This window comes from Podarcis filfolensis (assembly GCF_964270895.1).
Source record: "Podarcis filfolensis genome assembly, chromosome: 16".
Lineage (NCBI taxonomy): Eukaryota > Metazoa > Chordata > Lepidosauria > Squamata > Lacertidae > Podarcis > Podarcis filfolensis.
Window position 1 is genome coordinate 776,305 of NC_139620.1, and position 19,590 is coordinate 795,894.

At 49.2% G+C, this 19,590-nt stretch overlaps 2 protein-coding genes across 2 annotated transcripts in view; both read left to right on the top strand.

Annotated features, from left to right (window-relative positions):
- LOC310751719 (uncharacterized protein) overlaps window positions 1–19,590 on the top strand; it is a 950,206-nt gene that overhangs the window by 352,560 nt on the left and 578,056 nt on the right. The window lies entirely within an intron of this gene.
- Window positions 1–19,590, top strand: part of PEA15 (proliferation and apoptosis adaptor protein 15) — a 58,291-nt gene that overhangs the window by 31,566 nt on the left and 7,135 nt on the right. The window contains exons 2-3 of the mRNA XM_083591637.1: window positions 14,895–15,068; window positions 18,594–18,749. Coding sequence (XP_083447763.1) covers window positions 14,897–15,068; window positions 18,594–18,749 — 328 coding nt within the window. The 5' untranslated portion in view covers window positions 14,895–14,896. The remainder of the gene's footprint in view (window positions 1–14,894; window positions 15,069–18,593; window positions 18,750–19,590) is intronic.

Here is a 19,590-nt window from a genome sequence, read left to right on the forward strand (position 1 = left end):
CTTTTTAAAAGCAGCTTATTATGAAGTGTCCCTAAGCTGAAGGAATTCGTTCCCAGGAGAATCACGACCACGTGCCTCTAGAAGGAGGCAGGGAACTTGCTGAAGGAAGTCCAGGGGCGCTGAGGGAAGCCATTCTTTGTTGCTGGAAGGCAACGTTTTCCCTCAGCCATCAAGTGAAATTGCCAAGCAAGTCATGAGTGTGTGAGGGAAACACTCTTAGCAAAGCCCAGTTCACTGTGGCCAGCAAATATGTGCCTCATTTGTGGATAAACAGTAATATAAATAAATTGGAAAAAGGCCAAACAATCCCTCCACTATCAGCTTGCTGTTTTCTTTCTTTTTTAAATTTCTTTTTGTTGATTTTTCCTTTAATACAAACAAAATACAGTGAAATTTAACAGCCATTTACCCACATTCTTTCCCCACACTCTGCCGAGCTTTGACTTCCTTCCATAGCTGTCAAGGTTTCCCTTTTTTTAAGGAAAATGCCCTTATTCTGAATAGGATTCCTTGCAAGAAAAGGGAAAAGTTGACGGCTATGCTTCCTTCCCTCCCTTCAACAGGCTTTCTTACTTCAGTTGCTTTCCCACAGTTTCTTATTGTATCCAATAGATTATATAAGTAACAGCTTGCTGTTTTCTTGAGGGATTTCCCCATTCTTTTCCTTCTAATTCCCTAAACTGAGAGAAGTAAAATGGCCTCCAAGGACTGAACAGGGAAACGCCATCTTGAAAACAGGCTCCCCACCCCAGCGTCTTATTTCCTAGTAAATTATCCTGCTTTTTGATTAAAATTTCCTCTGCTCTTCATTGTAACAAAACACCCCTCAGCTTCTCCTCCTCCTCTAGACTGTATGTGCATTTGAGAGAAGAAGGAAGTGAGCAGAAGAAGCAGCTTGTTGTCTCTCCCCTCAGAATCCATATTGGGTGCCATGTAGAAAACAGGATCATAGAGTGAACTAGGCTGTTGCCACTTGTTTACTAAGAAAAGACAATCTTTAAAAATGAAAAGGGGGAAAGCCTTCCTCCTTTACCATTTCCCCCTCTCAGTAAATGCCATTTCAAGCATTCCCAGCTGATTCCTTTCCACAGATAGCCTAATAGTCATTTTTGTTCTCAACACCTTTGCATTCTGCCAACACTTGCTGCATCCCACCGTTTGGAAACTTGTTATGTAATATATTACCACCCAAAAGTCAGGAAGCTGCCCTGAGGAGGTTGCAGGTGTAAAACTGGGCACAACAGAGAGGGACTTTATCCCTTGCCCTTCATGACTTCCTCCACTCCTGCAGTGCGTAGGTGTGTCGCCCAAATGCTCTTATAAGGGGTTAGTTTGACCTCCGGTTTGCTAGTAAAACTGAATTACTGGTCTCACGAAATGGTGCATGTCTAAAAAGTGTGTCACCAACATGAGAAGTTTGGAAAGCTCTGATCTAGAGCATTGTCTGGTGGTCTGGGACAAGCAAAAGCATTGTGACGGGACCTGAAGAGGGCTGCACTGGGGGCAATGCCACCACCATTTTCATTTTCTTAAGCTTCTTTTAAAAGGGGATGCCACAATTTCATTGAGAAGCAAAGGGGTTGATTAACCACAGCGACTCCATGTTCAGAGGAACCTGCAACTCAGGCATGCGAGAGCCATTTGACTTCTTGTGGTGGGCTTCTTTTCATCATCATCATCATTTTTTAAAAAAATTGTATACCATCTTTCTATCTTACAATACTCAAGGCAGTTTGCAAGCTGAAGATCTAGCAATCTAATGCAATACAAAAATGTGATAATAAAACAAAACTTTAAAATAAGCAACCTACATCAAAAAGTAACATCCAACAATTATTAGAGCAGTATAAAATAATATCAACATATAAAAGTTAAACAGAAATCCACTCAACAGTTACAATAAATAATTTCTAAACTATAATCAGTAAAACAACGGCAAGCCACAGTACATAAAATACAGTACAAATTGAGAAGCAGAGACTAGAGGGTGGAGCAATGCAGGTGGAAGGAGGCCTTGCCTGATGGAGTCTCTCTCCTCACCAGGAGAACATGGTGCTGAATTAGATGGAAATGTTTGTTTTTGTTTTTTTTTTAAATATTTTTATTCGAGAATTTTTTCCATATAGACATAACATACATAAACATACAAAGACAAAAACAAAACAAAACAAAACATGTACCATTTCATATCCTAATTTCTTGTACCTTTCTTCCCCGACTTCCTCATGCCTCCCTTTTCTGTATTCCAAATTCTTATCGATTACTCAGCAAATCTTCCCTTATTTTAACTAATAGTAACCATTTACTTTCCAGTCCAACATCATTCTAACTTTCATTAACTTTGTAATATTTCTTTAAATAGTCCTTGAATTTTTTCCATTCTTCTTGCGCTGCTTCTCTTCCCTGGTTTCGGATTCTGCTCGTCATTTCTGCCAGGCCCATGTAGATGGAAATGTTTGACGCCACCCCAGTCTAATTCACTGCTAGCGTTGATTTCATCGGATGCAACTTTTCATCTCTTCCTGACATGATGTGTGCTGAAAGTTCCCCCACTGCTCACAGAATTGGAGGAGTCTTCCCTTCCTCCGGGCCTGGTCACCTGAGACCAGGTGTGGCTCACCTGGAGCCTCCAGATGTTAGGAGAGTCCAGCTCCCCTCAGTCCTGGTAGCCAGGGGTGGCGGGAACTGAAGTCCAGCAACATTTGGAGGGGCACAGGTTAGGCACCTGCGATAGAGAGAGAAGGAGAAAAAGAGAAAGATGGATGCACACACTGAAATAATTTTAATGTTGCAAGTTGGGATTTAAAAGTGGGTTTGGGGTCTCGTAAGTCCTCAGATGACCTAGAATTATTTTTCCACCCACAATTCCACAAATCTCTCTCCCCCTGCCCCTGTTCCTGACAAATCTAGGCCACAAATCCCCCAGTACTCCACATAGACTAGCAAATTATGTCAACAAGAATCCTAAGAGCTGAACGTGGAGATTTGAAGGCTGCATATCAGTATTAAGTACAAATCCAGTATGCACGTGAACATTTGCACGACGGGGCTGTGCTGAATTTTAATCGTCATGGTGTCACTTTGGGTGCCTCAGGGCAGAGAGGCGGCTTTAAAAAATACCAGTCCTAAATAAACAACAGCAACAGGATTTCCTCTCTGGATCAGAGCATCAAACACTCTGTCTACAGCAGGGAGCTCTGGGAACATCACCCAATAGTTTATTACTTAAAAAAAGGAAAACAACCTAACCCACCTTCAAATTTGCTCAGGGTGATATTCATGGCCTGCCCTTTTATCCTCCCAACAACCCTGTGAAGTAGGTTATGTCAAGCGTGCATGATGAGCCCTGGCTGTGTGGTCTTTTGGACTCTGGTCTCCTCCCTCTCCAGCTCACCACACAGGAGCTCACTGCGGATTGCTATGGGAAGGCGCGGTTTCTGCTAACAATCCTGTAAGATTTAGTTGTGTGCATGAGGAGGTGAGAGAATGAGCAGAGCTGGAGAATCTTCAATGCTAGAGGTGGCAGAAACTCAGTGGCAAAGCTGCACATTCCCACAGACTCCACCTTCTCTAGGAAATAAGCAGGCCTCATGTCAACGGCTATGCTCTCCAATACATGCCTCTGGGTACCAGCCGCTGGGAATCACTGCTGTTGTGCTCAGGTCTTGCTTGTGGGCAAGCTCCCTGGCACCTGGCTGACTACTGTGGAGACAGGATGCTGGATTACAATGGGGGGGGCACCCTTTGGCCTGATCCAGCAGCCAGGCTCCAGCTCAGGCGGGTAGGACTCAAACCAATGGATTCGAGTTACAAGAAAGGAGGTCCCAACTAAGCTTTCCAACAGTGGAATGGACTCCCATGTCACGGTCCGGTCTATGGGCGATCAAAGTCCCGGCTGAGGACGTCAGGACCGGGGGCAAGATGGCGGGGTGGGAGCAGGAACAAGAGTCCAGAAGTCAAGGGTCCGAGGATCAAGAAGCAAGGAGTCACGAAGCCGAGGTTCAAGGATCAGGAAGCAAAATGCCAAACGCAGGAAGCGTGTTGCTGTGGCCAAGAGCCGAAGGGAAATGCTGACCTTATATCCCTTCCCGGCTCTTGCCACCAGGTGCAGTGAGTTACCAAGCGACCTCACCTGTGCGGCCGCACCTTGCCTCTCCAGAACAAACTTAGGAAGGCCCCAGTCCTGCGAAGCCCTACTGGTCTCAGGGCCTGGCTCCTGCAAGCGCTCCTGACATCCCACGAGAGAATGGGCTCTCCTTCCTTGGAGGTTTTTAAGCAGAGGTTGGTTGGCCGTCTGACATGGATGCTTCAGTTGAGATTCCTGCATTGCAGGGGGCTGGACTATTTGACTACCAGAGGTCCCTTCCAGCTCTATGATTCTGTGTTTCTGACGGTCACCTGGTCCTACCAACTCCCTGCAGTGCAGAAATGACAGCTGAAGAATACCTGACAGGAGGCCCTCCAACCTCCATTAGAAACCTCCAGTGAAGTTGACTCCACCAATGTCCCGGTCCAGTTCACGGGCGAAGTCCCGGCAGCAGACGTCGGGACCGGGGGCAAGATGGCAGGGTGGGAGCAGGAACGCGAGTCCAGAAGCCAGGAAGCCAAGAGTCCGAGGGTCAGAGAGCTGGGAGTCAAGAAGCCATGGGTCCAAGGGTCAGGAAGCAAGGCAGGGAACGTGTTGCTGTGGCAAAGAGCCAAAGGGAAATGCTGACCTTATATCCCTTCCTGGCTCTTGCCACCAGGTGCTGTGAGTTACCAAGCGGCCTCACCTGTGAGGCCGCACCTTGCCTCTCCAGAACAAACTTAGGAAGGCCCCAGTCCTGCGAAGCCCTACTGGTCCCAGGGCCTGGCTCCTGCACGCACACCTGACAACCAACTTCCAAAGGAGCCCTGTGTTCCTATAAACTTTTTTTAAAAAAAACCTGGGTCTCTCCCCCCCCCATGCTCTTAAACCAGTGTTGTTGTTTTCTGCCCATGCCATTAGAAAGATTCACCTGCTGCTTCCAGCAGCCCCTTCCAGGCACAGGAGCTGTCTGCAACCAATTTGTTTATTGGCCAGTTGGTAGCCCCCGGGCCTCCACTCGCTCCCTGCCATTATCCACCGCTTGCTTCCTCCTTTCTTCATGCCACCCAGCGGGCCTGGGAAATGGGCAGCGGGCCCAGTGTGGGCAGTTTGTTATTCTCGAAGGGTTGCTGAATGCCCCTGGCACAGAAAAAGAGAGAGAAGGGGGGGGGGCTAAATAAGAAAGGTGGGGGAGCCAGAGGAAAAGGCGTGAATAAGCAAGGGAGGGAATATGCATGCCACCCCAGCCCTTGGAAAGGGGATAAAGTGGGGCAGGCGGGCAGAGAAACAAGCAGCCCCACACCACAGCAACCCACTTGCTTGCTTGCTCCCTGCCTGCCACCCAGAATACAGAGTGCAAAGGGGAAGGCGTAAATAAATAGCTTGGAGTGATGGGGGGAAAGTGGAAGTACCATTTGAACTGGCTGGAGCCAGGATCTCTCCCCTTTTCTATCAGCGATTCATTGTTTCAGGAAGGGGCAGCCATCTGGGAAGGTCTTTTTGCTTCAAACGAACAGCCGGAATTTCCTCTTCCTAAGGGAAGACGACAAGAATCCCAAAACAGGACAGGCATGTGTGTGTGTGTGTGTGTGTGTGTGTGTGAGAGAGAGAGAGAGAGAGAGAGAGAGAGAGAGAGAGAGAGAGAGAGAACAGGAGTCCAGAGGGTAGGACAGGGGTCAGCAAACTTTTCCAGCAGGGGGCCGACCACTGTCCCTCAGACCTTGGGGGGGGGGCGGACTATATTTTTAAGGGGGGGGGGGAATGAACAAATAACCCAGAGATGCATTTTAAATAAAAGCACACATTCTACTCATGTAAAAACACCCTGATTCCTGGACCATCTGCGGGCCAGATTGAGAAGGCGATTGGGCCACATCCGGCCCCCGGGCCTTTGTTTGCCTACCACTGGGGTAGGATAATGGTCCATCTTTTCACTGCTGTCTCTTGCCCTGTGGTGCCCCCCCCCAAGCAGCCAGATGAACAGAAAATGGTTTGGGGTTTGTGCCCATATCCCTCCCTGCCGTGAAAACCTCTGTCTCTGATTTTTTTATTATTAAAACAACAACAACACACACCCCCCAAGAGCGGGTGGTGCTGGCTTTGGCAGGCCCACAGGACAGAAGAACGAAATTCAAATTCACCCCCAAGAGAAGATCAATGGGAGTGGACTGGCCCTGTGCACACTTTGAACTCAGACTGAGGGGAGAGCAAGAAGGGAACCATGTGGTGGTGGTGGCAGCCAGTTCCATCATGGTGATGGCCTATTTGATATTGCCCACCCTGGCTGGCAGCATCTCTCCAGGGTTCCAGGCAGGGTTCTCTCCCAGCCCAGCCTGGTGATGCCTTCAGCATCCAAGGCAGATGCCCTTTGTCTGAGCCGTGGTCCTTCCCCAAGGGGAGGGGGAGGAAGGGCTGTAGTTCAGTGGCAGAGAACCTGCCTTGCATGCAGAAGACCCCAGGTTCAGTCCCCAGGGTAGGACTGGGAAGCCCCCTCCCCAGAAACAGGAGAGCCTGTGCTGAGCTAGATGGATCCCAGTGGTCTGACTCTCAGTAGAAGGCAGGCAGGCAGGCAGGCAGGCAGGCAGGCAGGCAGGAAGGAAGGAAGGAAGGAAGGAAGGAAGGAAGGAAGGAACAACAGACCAGTGGGCTGAGGGACAGGAGTAAACTGTGCTGACAGGGGCTGTTCCGTGGAGCTGTAAGTCCAACCGCATCTGGACTGGCAAAGGCTGCTCTAATCAATGGAGGCAGCAGACATTTTGCCTGTAAATCCCTTGTGCCCAGAAGGCTGATTTATGACAGACCTCTGGCCCATAGGTCCGGAATGTGTGCAGGGATTATGTGTTGTTATCAGTGTTGATGGGCCTGCCAGGGTCCCCGAGGCTGTCCAACATCAAGTGGTGATAGCAGGAGGAGAACTCACAGGAGAAATACAGGCACGGCCCATTATGCAGAGTTTAGGGTTCATTTAGCTGGACCATCAAGAAGGCTGATCGCTGAAGAATGGATGCTTTTGAATTCTGGTGCTGGAGGAGACTCTTGAGAGTCCCATGGACTGCAAGAAGATCCAACGCATCCATTCTTCAGGAAATCAGCCCTGAGTGCTCACTGGAAGGACAGATCCTGAAGCTGAGGCTCCAAGACTTTGGCCACCTCATGGGAAGAGAAGACTCCCTGGAAAAGACCCTAATGCTGGGAAAGATGGAGGGCACAAGGAGAAGGGGATGACGGAGTACGAGATGGTGGGACAGTGTCATAGAAGCTACAAACATGAGTCTGACCAAACTGCGGGAGGCAGTGGAAGACAGGAGTGCCTGGCGTGCTCTGGTCCAGGGGGTCACAAAGAGGCGGACATGACTAAACGACTAAACAACAGCACAGCAGCCCAGGTCCCAATTTGGCCTGTGAGACTGTTCCCCACAAACCACTGCCATTTGTGATGTCTCATGTACAGCAGGAAGAGAAGTGGCCACAAAGGAACAACCGAGAGCGTAAAGTAAGTTTCCTGTGGTTCCTTTGCAACCCACTCCAGTCTCAACCCACTTCTCCTGCTCCTGCCCAGACTTTTGCTTCTCATTCATTCATTTGCTCACTGCATTTACCTATGTTTTTTTTCTGCCAAGGTGCTTACGGCAAGCTGCAATTTGAAACAATGGTGACTTCAAACCAATAAGTATCAAATGGGGTGACAGTAATAATAATGCAACAAAACAACAACACCACAAACTGGCTTATAAGTATAAAACCAGATTTGCTAGAATAACAGCTAGAATAAAGATAGGCTTGTAACCATTCAAACAACAAACATACGAAGGTGCCCTGTGCAAGACAAAGCCTGGAGATACTGTAAACATGGAGTGGATAAGTGTACAACTCTACCTTAACAAGTTACATGTGCAGTAAACGTTATACAGACTGGATAAATGAACCGTTCAACAAGTAGTGCAAGTCCAACTGCAGAGCGGCAACCCCGTGCCGCCATAATGGCAAGGGTAGAACACTGGAGAATATGAAGAAGTTTTCCAAAGCTGTTTTTCAAAGATAGAACTGGATGAGATGTTCTTCAAGGGGTCTTGAGTCAGAAACACAAAGCCGTATGCATGGATCAATCACAGGAAGGCAAATCAAAGCCGCCACCACATTAGTGAGAAGAACGCTGGCAAGACAGTCCGTGGGCAGGTAGGGTCTCCACCTGCGTACCAGATGGAGCTGGGAGACAGCTGCCCTGGACACACAATGGACCTGCACCTCCATGGACAGCTGTGAGTCCAGAATGACTCCCAGGCTGCGCACCTGGTCCTTCAGGGGCACAGTGACCCCACTCAGGACCAGGGAGTCCTCCACAACTGCCCGCCTCTTGTCCCCCAGAAACAGTACTTCTGTCTTGTCAGGATTCAACCTCAATCTGTTAGCCACCATCCATCCCCCAACCGCCTCCAGACACTCACACAGGACCTTCACTGGTTCTGATTTGAAAGAGAGGTAGAGGGCTCTTCTCCTGCTCCCCATATGTATCTGGTTGACCATAGTAAGAAGAGCATGCTGGACTAGATGCCCCACTCCCTTTGGTTTGACTCAGCAGCCAGGCTCTTCTTAGGTGCTTGCGTTCTCAACAGGGTGTTATAGAACTGAGTACAGAATGTGCCCCTTGAGGGCAACACTAACTCGGGGGTGGCACTCTGGAAAACAAAACAAAACAAAAAAGGAATAAAATGTGTTTGTGGTTTTGTGTGTGTTGGAATGATTAGCTGTGCCCAGGGCACGGGTTTAATTGCACAGCAGAGAATTAATTAATGAGCATGTTCCGGTCGGGAAGGGCTCTGAAGATGCAGGAGATTGATGGTGCATGTTGTGCCGCTGTGGAAATACTTGAGATTTGAGGCTTGCCAGCCAGCCAACAAATCCCATGCAATTGGCTGTAGATTTGGGTCACTCATTGAAAAGTGTGGGGAAATTGTCCCTCAGTAGACCAGGGGGCCATAGCTCTGTCAGGCTGGAAGGGAAGGATTAATTTGCGTGAATGCTTGGGGGCAAAGAATGTGTGCTTTTGCGTGGGGGTTTGTGTACATGCTCGCACATGAATTGTGCTTTTCCTAAGGGTGCAATAATGCCACCCTGTATTTTCACCGTACACAGGAGTTATGACAGTGATGAAGTTTTAGGAGATGATCGCATATAACATGGCTTTATTCCTTTGTTGTGTAAGAACGTGGCTCTCCAGAGAGGTGCAAAAGCTTGTGTAACTAAATTTGTTCCCTACAAGGTGATCTGCGTTCTGGAGCAAGGCCCTTTAGGCGTGATAATCCACTTTCCTTACCACTCCAGATCTTCTCCCATCTGCTGAACAAAAGCTTCTCTATCTTAAGTCATGGCGGCATTTTATTTTTATTTTTTTTAAAAAAGCACCCTCAAATGTTAGTTAATAACCAGAACGAGCATTGAGGTCGGTGGATTGAGAGCTTCTGCCTTAATCTGACAAACACTGTCTGGAAATCCAGCTGCCGTATTTCCCAAATCCCTGGATAATTAATCACTGGATTTGAGCAGAATTAACAAGCAACAGCAATGAGATCGCAAACAACAAACTGGACTGAGGCGGCAGGGGGGTGGGCTGGGGGAGTGGAAGGTGTGGTTCCAATCCATTCTTCTCATTTGTCCTGTACAGAGTAACAAATCAATTAGTTCCTCCTGTACCAGCAACGCTACAACACCCAGAGAGAGAGAGAACAAGCAAAACCTGCTGGAAATAGTAATGACAGTCCTGAATGCTAAAAAATCTATGTTTTCTTCTCTCATGGTAGTGAGTGGAGGAACCAAAACCATTTACAGTAGTAACTTGGTTTTCAAACAGATAAGTTCTCGAATGTTTTGGCTCCCAAATGCCGCAAACCCAGAAATGAGTGTTCCAGTTTGAAAACTAGTTCCGATTGGCTGTCAGAAGCCGCACTTCGGTTTTCAAACACTTTGGAAGTCTAACGGACTTCCAGAACGGATTCCGTTCGACTTCCAAGGTACGACTGTAATTTCCACCCTACAAAATAAAAAAATTCCTTCCAGCAGCACGGCTTAGAGACCAGCGAAGTTTGTCCTCGGCCTGAGCTTTTGTGTGCAGGCACACTTCTTCCGATGCACTGAAACAGAAGTCACCAGACCCTTAAATGTAGAGAGAGTGCATCTGAAGAAGTGTGCATGCACATGAAAGCTCATATATAATAATAATAATAATTTATTATTTATACCCCGCCCATCTGGCTGGGTTTCTCCAGCCACTCTGGGCAGCTTCCAGCTGAATATTAAAAACAATACAGCATTAGACATTAAAAACTTCCCTAAAGAGGGCTGCCTTCAGTTGTCTTTTAAAAGTAAAATAGTTGTTTATTGCCTTAACATCTGCTGGGAGGGCGTTCCACAGGGCAGGCACCACTACCGAGAAGGCCCTCTGCCTGGTTCCCTGTAACCTTACTTCTCGCAATGAGGGAACCGCCAGAAGGCCCTCGGCGCTGGATCTCAGTGTCATACCAAGAACAAACTTAGTTGGTCTCTAAGGTGCTACTGGAAGGAATTTTTTTATTGTGTTTCGACTACAGCAGACCAACACGGCTACCTACCTGTAACTTCCACCCTACAGTTCATCCAGCTGACCTTTGACTCCTGGACCATTCAGCTTGTCCCAGACTACTCCTCTGGTTTTTGTCGAAGGCTCCCAAATCAGACTTGGGTTTGGGCAGAGAGGTTTAGTTCCCCCTTCAGAATTCGTCAGCACTCTTTGGGATGTGTTGGTTTTTTCGGGGGGGGGGGGGGAGTGGCAGGAAGCACTGATGAAATTAGGAATGCATATGCTAATGAGTCAGGGCAGGGAGAGGTGATGCTTGGATGGACCACAAAGTTCTCCTATTTGAATGCAGCTAGTAAACACTTCACAGTACCTGTTGAGATGCTTGACATTTGTGGCACTAAAGGCAATTGAAGGGTAGCAGTTTCTTTCGCTCCCTCTCCCTGCTCCCTCCACAGTTCCTTCCATCCTGAGGCCTGTGGCTGGAGATCCCTAGCAGAGACCCAGCTGTTGCTGCAATAATACCTCCCGGCCCCCTCCTCTTTTCCAAATAAGTTCTCATTATCCACAGATGAGCCCCTCTCTCCAAATCCAAGGCCAAATTGCTCATTGTCCCTGAACTGTCAGGGATTCTAGAAAGCCCTGCAAAGCTGGGTGATGTCTCTGTCTGGGAATTATATTTCCCAGTGCCCTCATTTTTTAAATGAGGAGAAAACACACACACACTAATCTCCATTACCAAGCCATCTATGCAAACAAGCTCCAAAGAGGGAGGGGGAGAGGTATTTTGTCTTTCATACAGATGCAGAAGTGCTTTTCTCTAGCTAGGAGGGCAAAGTCCAGGGCCTTGATGTCCCAGCAAGCCTTCCAAAGCTCTGTGCTGTGGTTGGAGTGTTTAATGCAGAATAAAATTACAACGCATGCCAAGGGCTGTCCTTTTTTAAAAGAAAAGCAGGCAGAAGAGCCAGCCCTTCCATTAAGAGTTGAGTGAGGTGGCTGCCTCTGGCGGCAGATGTTGATGGAAAGCAGTGATGTGTTGGCAAATAGAGTTGCTTGTGCCCCCAGAGCCAACCCTTCGCCCTCTGAGGTGCAGCGGGGAGAGTGCTGTCCGGTCATAAATGTTGAAGCAAGAGTCAGTGGTCAGTCTAGTTAGCTGCTGAAACCTTTGCCTCCAGCAGGAAAAAAATGCCTTGGGCAAGCCCAAATCGCAGTCCATAACAAAACCCTGTTGCAAAAACGTTTGTGCTGTTTTTATGAATTGTCTTCAGGTTGTGAGTTTGTGGGGAGTGGGGAGCTTTTTGGTTCTGTTGTCTTAGAAACTCTCCCAGTTCTTTCCAGTGTTTGTCAAAGGAAAGCAGATGTTCTTGTTTTACCTGTAATAGAGAACCAAGAGCACATGCATGCAGGGTGTGGGTGTTGATTATGGGGCCTGGTGGTTGCACATTCCAGTCTCCCATAAACCACCGTTCCAGAACGGGAGTCTCTCTTCTGCACCACACTAAAAAGTACATGCTTGCATCAGGACGCCTTATAAATGGCAGGACTTTTCAGAATGGCTGCAGCTTCACAGATCAGCAGCAAATCAATCTGAAAGAAAAACAAAAAACCAGGCAGCCGGTATTCTGCCTGACCAAATAGTTCCACTGGGAGGATCAGCATCAGTTTAATGATATTTGTTGTGTGCTCTACACTCGACTGAGCAGCAAGGGAGAGAGGGGGAGAGATGTTCCAGGGCAGAACAACCTGAGTTTGGTTTCCTTTGGGTGAGAAACAGCCAGAGGGAAAGACTGTGCGCTGCAGAGTGTCTTGGGTTGCCTGCCAACCTTAAACTGACCTCAGAAAACACTTAGGGCTCATCTAGATTTTTGTTTGCCCTGCTGCTTTCCAGGGGGAAAACCCACTCCTTATTGCTGAATTGAAGCAAACATTGATTGGGTTTTCTCCTGATTGATGCTTGCTCCGATTTAGCACTAAATGGGTGGGTGGTGCTGTGGGTTAAACCACTGAGCCTAGGACTTGCTGATCAAAAGGTCAGCGGTTCAAATCCCTGCAATGGGGTGAGCTCCCGTTGCTCGGTCCCTGCTCCTGCCAACCTAGCAGTTCGAAAGCACAAAGTGCAAGTAGATAAATAGGTACCACTCTGGTGGGAAGGTAAATGGCATTTCTGTGTGCTGCTCTGGTTCGCCAGAAGCGGCTTCGTCCTGCTGGCCACATGACCCGGAAGCTGTACGCCGGCTCCCTCGGCCAGTAAAACGAGATGAGTGCAGCAACCCCAGAGTCGTTCACGACTGGACCTAATGGTCAGGGGTCCTTTTACCTTTACCTTAGTGGGTTTTCCAGGAGAAATTGTTGGGGCATGGGACAAGTGGAAAACGTCTGGGCCCTGTGCTTTCAAGGCACGGAACAAGGGGAAGTGTGGACTATCCCTTAGAAAGCTAAAGAGGAGGAGGAATTTTATCAGAGAAAGTAAAATTCACCAATTCCAGGCAGGGTCAGTTTGGAGAAGAGATGGATGATTCTCCACCCTTTCCCACCCCGGAGAGGAGGCAAAAGGTTTCTGAGGATCCAGTACATAGTGTCATCCCTATCAGGAACATCCTACAGCAACATCTGGCAAAGTAGTGTACAGATTCTTGCAGAGCCTCCTTGCAAGCCCCAGTTCCCAGGATTCTTTGGGTGGGGAGCCGCATACTTCACATGAGCTCTGCAATGCGCATGGTGTGTCCACAGCCTTCTGCAATACGGTGGTACCTTGGTACTCAAACAGCTTGAAACCCAAACACTGCAAACCCAGAAGTCAGTGTTCCAGTTTGCAAACCTTTTTCGGAAGCCAAACATGCTCTGTTTTGAGTGCCACACTTCTGTTTTGAGTGTTACGCTGAGGTCTGTCTGGTTTTGCTATTTATTTTGTGTTTTTGTGGCTTTTTTGTTTTGTTTTTGTGACTATGTGAAACCCAGTTCAGCTACCGATTGATTGTGTGACTGCAGTACATTGTTTATTGCTTTCATTTTATGGATCTCGTTTGATAGTAAAATTCATGTTAAATTGCTGTGTTAGGGGTTGTTTTTAAAAGTCTGGAACGGATTAATCCATTTTGCATTGCTTTCTATGGGGAAGCGCGCTTTGGTTTTGGAAGGCTTTGGTTTTGGAACGGACTTCCGGAACGGATTAAGTTTGAGAACCAAGGGACCACTGTGCTTGATTTATTTACAAATGCAGAAGCATAATGTTGAATGGGAGGCAAACATCAGGCATTCCCATACAGGGCAGAGACGCCTGAACCTCACCCCACTCCAAGATGCTTCCAACTCTCCCCCCCCCCATCCCACCCCAGTGTCATGCATTTTGCCTGTTCCAAATTCTTGTTTCTTCACCCCCCCCCATGCAGCTGCCCTCTCTTCCTTGAGCTTGGGGTCTGTGCACTTGTAGGTCCTTTCTCCCCCAAACTTGGAAGGGGACGATTGCCAGCTATCTCCCAACGGAGAAAGCATAGACCTTGAGGCTGCTAACAAACCACCTCCCTAGCAAAGGAAGGTCAGTTAAGAACATGCTAAGCCAGCTGCAACAATTGGCACACAAAGTAGAACAAAGAAGAACCGTACCTGGTTTCCAGGTACACTAGGAAAGAAGAACGAAAACACAGTATTTGATGATAGAAAGCCAGGTTCCAAGGTGGAGCACAGGAATTCATCACTGGCCATTTCAGGGCCCTCAGGTTTTGGACTAGGCACCAGAGAAAGATCAGGGTTCAAATCCCCACTCCGTTACAAAGCTCACTACCTCACAGGATTGTCGTGAGGTTGAAATGGGAAAGGGGAGAACCATGTATGCCTCCTCAAGCTTCTTGGAGGAAAGATGGGATCTAAATGAAATAATAATAAACAGCTGCATCTGGATCTTTAACTCAGGGGTGTGCCGAAGGTAGATAGGGATCTACTGATGGGTCTCTGGGTGATTTGCACAAAGTCAGCAAGGGTTTCTGACTCCCAGTTGACCTCTGACCTCCCTCCCCAAATGCTGCAGAACTGAAGAAAAGCTGGGTAACCATGAGTGGATTTTAAATTTATTTTTTTACGCCGAAGGGTTGCAAAGATCTGTTCACTTCAGCAGTCCAAACCAACTCCTAGGCTCAGGGTCCTTTCATTCAATGTGTGTGTGATTTGCACCCGGCTCCAGTTGGTAGATATCAGGGTCCTAGTGGACAGATCCTGCAGGTGTGACGTCTTGCCTACCCCTTTCTATAACTCGCCCTGTTCCCCCTTCCTCACCCCTTGCAGAGATGGCAGAATACAGCAGCCTTCTGGAGGAGCTGGCGGAGAACATCACCAACGAAGACCTGGACCAGCTGAAGTCGGCCTGCAAAGAGGACATCCCCAGCGAGAAGAACGAGGAGATCACCACCAGCAAGGACTGGTTCAGCTTCCTGGAAAAGCACAAGAAACTGGACAAAGGTGAGCAGGACCACTGGCCTTTGAGATGGCTCTGCTCTGCCCCATGGGAGGAGGCAGCACTGCTTCTGAAGGCCAGTTGCTGGAAACTGCAGAAGGGAGAGGGCTCTTGTGTTCGAATCCTGCTTGTGGACTTCCCATGGGGGCATCTGGTTGGATGCTGGACTAGATGGGCTCTGGGCCTGATCCAGCAGGCTCTTCTGCTGCTCTTAGGAGAAGGAGATGAGGAGGAGCAGGAGAGGAAGAGAGTGTGCTCAGCCCCAGGCCCCTTCTGCACCAGCCTATCACTCAGGATGGGGGCCTAGGAGCTGAGGGTGGGGTGCTGGGGTGCTGGGATGTGATCTTTGCCTTTGCTGGCCCCAGCCTCTGCCTGGGAACCCAAGATGAGGCTGGGATGAGTGAGGCCAAAGATCACCCTCTGCGTGTCCCACACATCCTGGGTGGCATCACGTGACAAATCACATGGCCCCCCTCAATGGGGGGGGCAAGTTGGTGCCCCCGGCTGCACCTAGCCTACACAGTCATACCTCGGGTTGAAGTAGCTTCGGGTTGAGCATTTTCGGGTTGCGCTCTGCGGTGACCCAGAAGTAACAGAGCGCGTTACTTCTGGGTTTTGCTGCTTGCACATGCGCAGACACTCAAAATGATGTCACGCGCATGTGCGGAAGTGGTGAATTGCGACCTGTGCACGTGCAGACGCGCGGACGTGGGTTGCATTTGCTTCAGGATGCGAACGGGGCTCCGGAACGGATCCCGTTCTCATCTAGAGGTACCACTGTATCTGAATCTGTGGGATTAAAATAAACACAGAGAACAGGGGCAGGGGAGAAGAATCTGTACACCTAGACAGGCCTACATATCAATAAGCAGCTCAGCCCTCTCTCACCGCCGCTTTCACCCTGCTTTCCTTCCAAAGGAAGGAAGGCAAGAGCAGCAGAATCAAGTTGAGTGACTCAGAGCTGGCAGGCTTGAGGTTCCAGGAGGGTTGGGGAGAGGGGAGGAGCAGCCCGCCCGCCCGCCTGCCTGCCTGCCTGCCTGTGACAGCTCCAGGCAAGAGGAACGGACGGCTGGGCTCCCGGGAGAAGCAGTGACTCAGCAAAGAGGCACCGGCAAGGCAGGTCCGCTCAGGGTTCAGATCTCATCCCAGGGCTTGACACTTCCAGACCAACAAAGCACTTCTGCCATCACTTCTGTTCTGTCCCCAGGAGGGAGGCTGGGGCAGGGAGATGAATACCTGTCGCCCGGCACCATTTGACAGGGCATGAGCGCAGGGAGAAGGTGTGGATGCTGAGTTGTGCGACAGAACCAGGAGCCCAAACCTCCACCTCTTTCAGGGGGCTCAGTGCGACTGTGGGGTGCCCATTACAAAAATGGGTGTGTGTTTGGGAGGTGCGCGTATGTGGCTGTAGGAATGAACAGCTCTAGAAGAGATTGTGCCAGGTGTCACACACACAGACAGACACACACAGACACACACACACACCACTCACCAACAAGGGGGGGAAACACCCTCTCATGTCCCTAGAACTCATGGATGAAGCTGGAAATTGGAATATGCAGGACACATAAAGAGAGTCTTTCTCACAGCACATAGTTAAACAAGGGAACTCACTGCTGCAGAAAGCAAGGGTGGCCACCAACTTGGATGCCATAAAAAGAGGATTGGACAAATCCACATAGAATACAACTACTTATAACAACATAAAAAAGTTTAAAATCTTATGGTTTTACCTGGTTACGAACTTAATTCGTTCCAGAGGTCCATTCTTAACCTGAGGTACCACTTTAGTTAATGGGGGCTCCCACTGCTGCTGGCGCCCGATTTCTGTTCTCATCCTGAGGTAAAGTTCTTAACCCGAGGTACTACTTCCAGGTTAGCGGAGTCTGAAACCCAAAGTGTTTGTAACCTAAGGTGTTTGTAACCCGAGGTACCACCGTAACTGTGAAGAATGAAATCACACAAAAATAGGGTGAGCCCTAAAAATGCACATCTCAGGTGTCAAAGGCCAGGGTGAAAAGTTGTGTCCTCCGCAGTATGATGACAAACAGGAGCAGAAGCTGCTCTGGGCACAGGAGGAGAAATATCCAAATATATCTAAATATCGCCCTAGCACATTAAATGCTCTTCACAACCAGACCTGCATCCCAGCTCTCTTCTGCTCTTGTGCAGAGTTGCTGGTCTCCCCACCCTGCACCCATCCTGCCCACTTCAGCCTTCTAGGTTCTTGAGCTGAGACACCCCCAACACACACACAAGGCTGAGCCCTAGCCTGAGTTGCTCTTGTGGAGGAAGGCTACAGATGGTGCTGTGGAGCTGGATGATGTCATTTTGTGCTTTTAGAAAAAATAAAGTTGTTTTCTCAGGGCAATGCAACCTGCTGTTGGTTGCTTGCTTTCCTCTCTCATATGCACACACATACACCTCTGCACTGGTCTCTCTGCCCACGCACCAGCATCATCGTGAACAGACTCACACTGCCGTGCTGTGCCCACGCAAGACAGCCCCGTGCCTCCAGAGAGGTTCGCAGTCGTCAGTCACACCTTGAGGAAAGCGGCACCAACACACACACACACACAGAGGGAGTTGGTATGTTACAGACACAAAGAGTCAAGTTAAATTCACACGTAGAGAATGGAACAGGTGTGGGATTCAGGTGACGATTAGCATGAAACAGTGGGCTGCGTTTGACATGGTGCCATCCTAAGTGGGGGTGGCCGGGGGGGGGAGAAGGAGAAAGAGAGAAGTCCCTGCACTGATTGTCTGCATTGAAATCCTGGAGGGATGCAAGAGGCAGGGCAACGCAAGCCCTTTCATCTTTGCGGGAGGGGCAAGGCAGGCACAATTCAGCCGATGCAACAGGCAGGGCGCTTGGCGCTGCCTTCCTGGTTCCCCACAGCTGACCTCCATCCCTGTGCTTATTCCTGCTTGGACTACTGCAATGCGCTCTACGTGGGGCTACCTTTGAAGGTGACCCGGAAACTGCAATTAATCCAGAATGCAGCAGCTAGACTGGGGACTGGGAGCAGCCACCAAGACCACATAACACCAGTCCTGAGAGACCTACATTGGCTCCCAGTACGTTTCCGAGCACAATTCAAAGTGTTGGTGCTGACCTCGAAAGCCCTAAACGGCCTCGGTCCAGTATACCCGAAGGAGCGTCTCCACCCCCATCGTTCTGCCTGGACACTGAGGTCCAGCTCCGAGGGCCTTCTGGCGGTTCCCTCACTGCAAGAAGTGAGGTTACAGGGAACCAGGCAGAGGGCCTTCTTTGTGGTGGTGCCCTCCCTGTGGAACGCCCTCCCATCAGATGTCAAGGAAATATGCAGCTATCTTATTTTTAAAAGACATCGGAAGGCAGCCCTGTTTAGGGAAGTTTTTAATATTTAATGCTGCATTGTTTTTAACACTCGATTGGGAGCTGCCCAGAGTGGCTGGGGAAACTCAGCCAGATGGGTGGGGTATAAATAATAAATTATATTATTATTATTATTATTATTATTATTATTATTATTATTATTCCTGTGCAGACAACCTCTCCTACATCGAGCACATCTTTGAGATCTCCCGCCGCCCTGACTTGCTCACCATGGTGGTGGAGTACCGCACCCAAGTGCTGAAGATCTCTGAGGAGGATGAAGTGGACACAAAGCTGACCCGTATCCCCAGTGCCAAGAAATACAAAGGTCGGGGGCCTCCCTGCTCAGCCCCCACATGCCCTCAGCCACCCCCAAATCCCAAACCCCCTGTAGCCGCCCCTGGGTCTCGTCTCACCCCTTCTTCCTGCATGGAGACCCTGGGGCTGGTTGGTTGTCCATCTTTCTCTCAGCCTCTCTCAGCGGGATGCAGCTGCTCAAGAGACTCAGCAGGCTGGTTTTTGGGAAGACTCACCTTTCTCATCCGACCTTGAGGGGAGAACTTGGTCTCCCCCCCCCTTTTCAGACCCACTTTGAACAGCTGGAGAAACCTAGCTTCAGATCTCCAGCCTGAAGAGCAGCGACATGCCCCACGTCCACCCAAGGGCGATGGGGGGTGGATAGAGGACTCTTTTGTTCAGAGTCCGCCAACAACTCCATCCCCAAACCTCCCTGGCTCACAAGGGGCAAGATGCAGCCGTGGGGGAGATCAATGGTTGGTTGTGCAGGAAACCTTTCCAGGGCGTAGTTTTTCTACTCTGAGGTTGAAGATGGGCAGCTAGGCAAAAGCAGGTTGTGGACCTGTCCCTTTCATGACTCAGGGCGCCAACGGTACAGCTTTCTATCATGTTGCATTGTTTTCAGGAAGAGGATGGGCGGGGAAGCAATAGTTTGGGTTTGCTCTGCTCTGTTCTGAGGCAGATTTATACGCAGCCCAGAAACAGTGTTCTGCGAGGCTGAGTGGCTCCCAGTTGCTAGTATACATCGTTAGCTGAGAGGATACCTTTGAAACATTGAGTTTAATAATAATAAAAAAGATAAGCCATTCTGTTAATAGTCATGTGTATTTAAGTGAACAAACGGGCCCCCCCAAAGAGGGCTGCATGTGGGG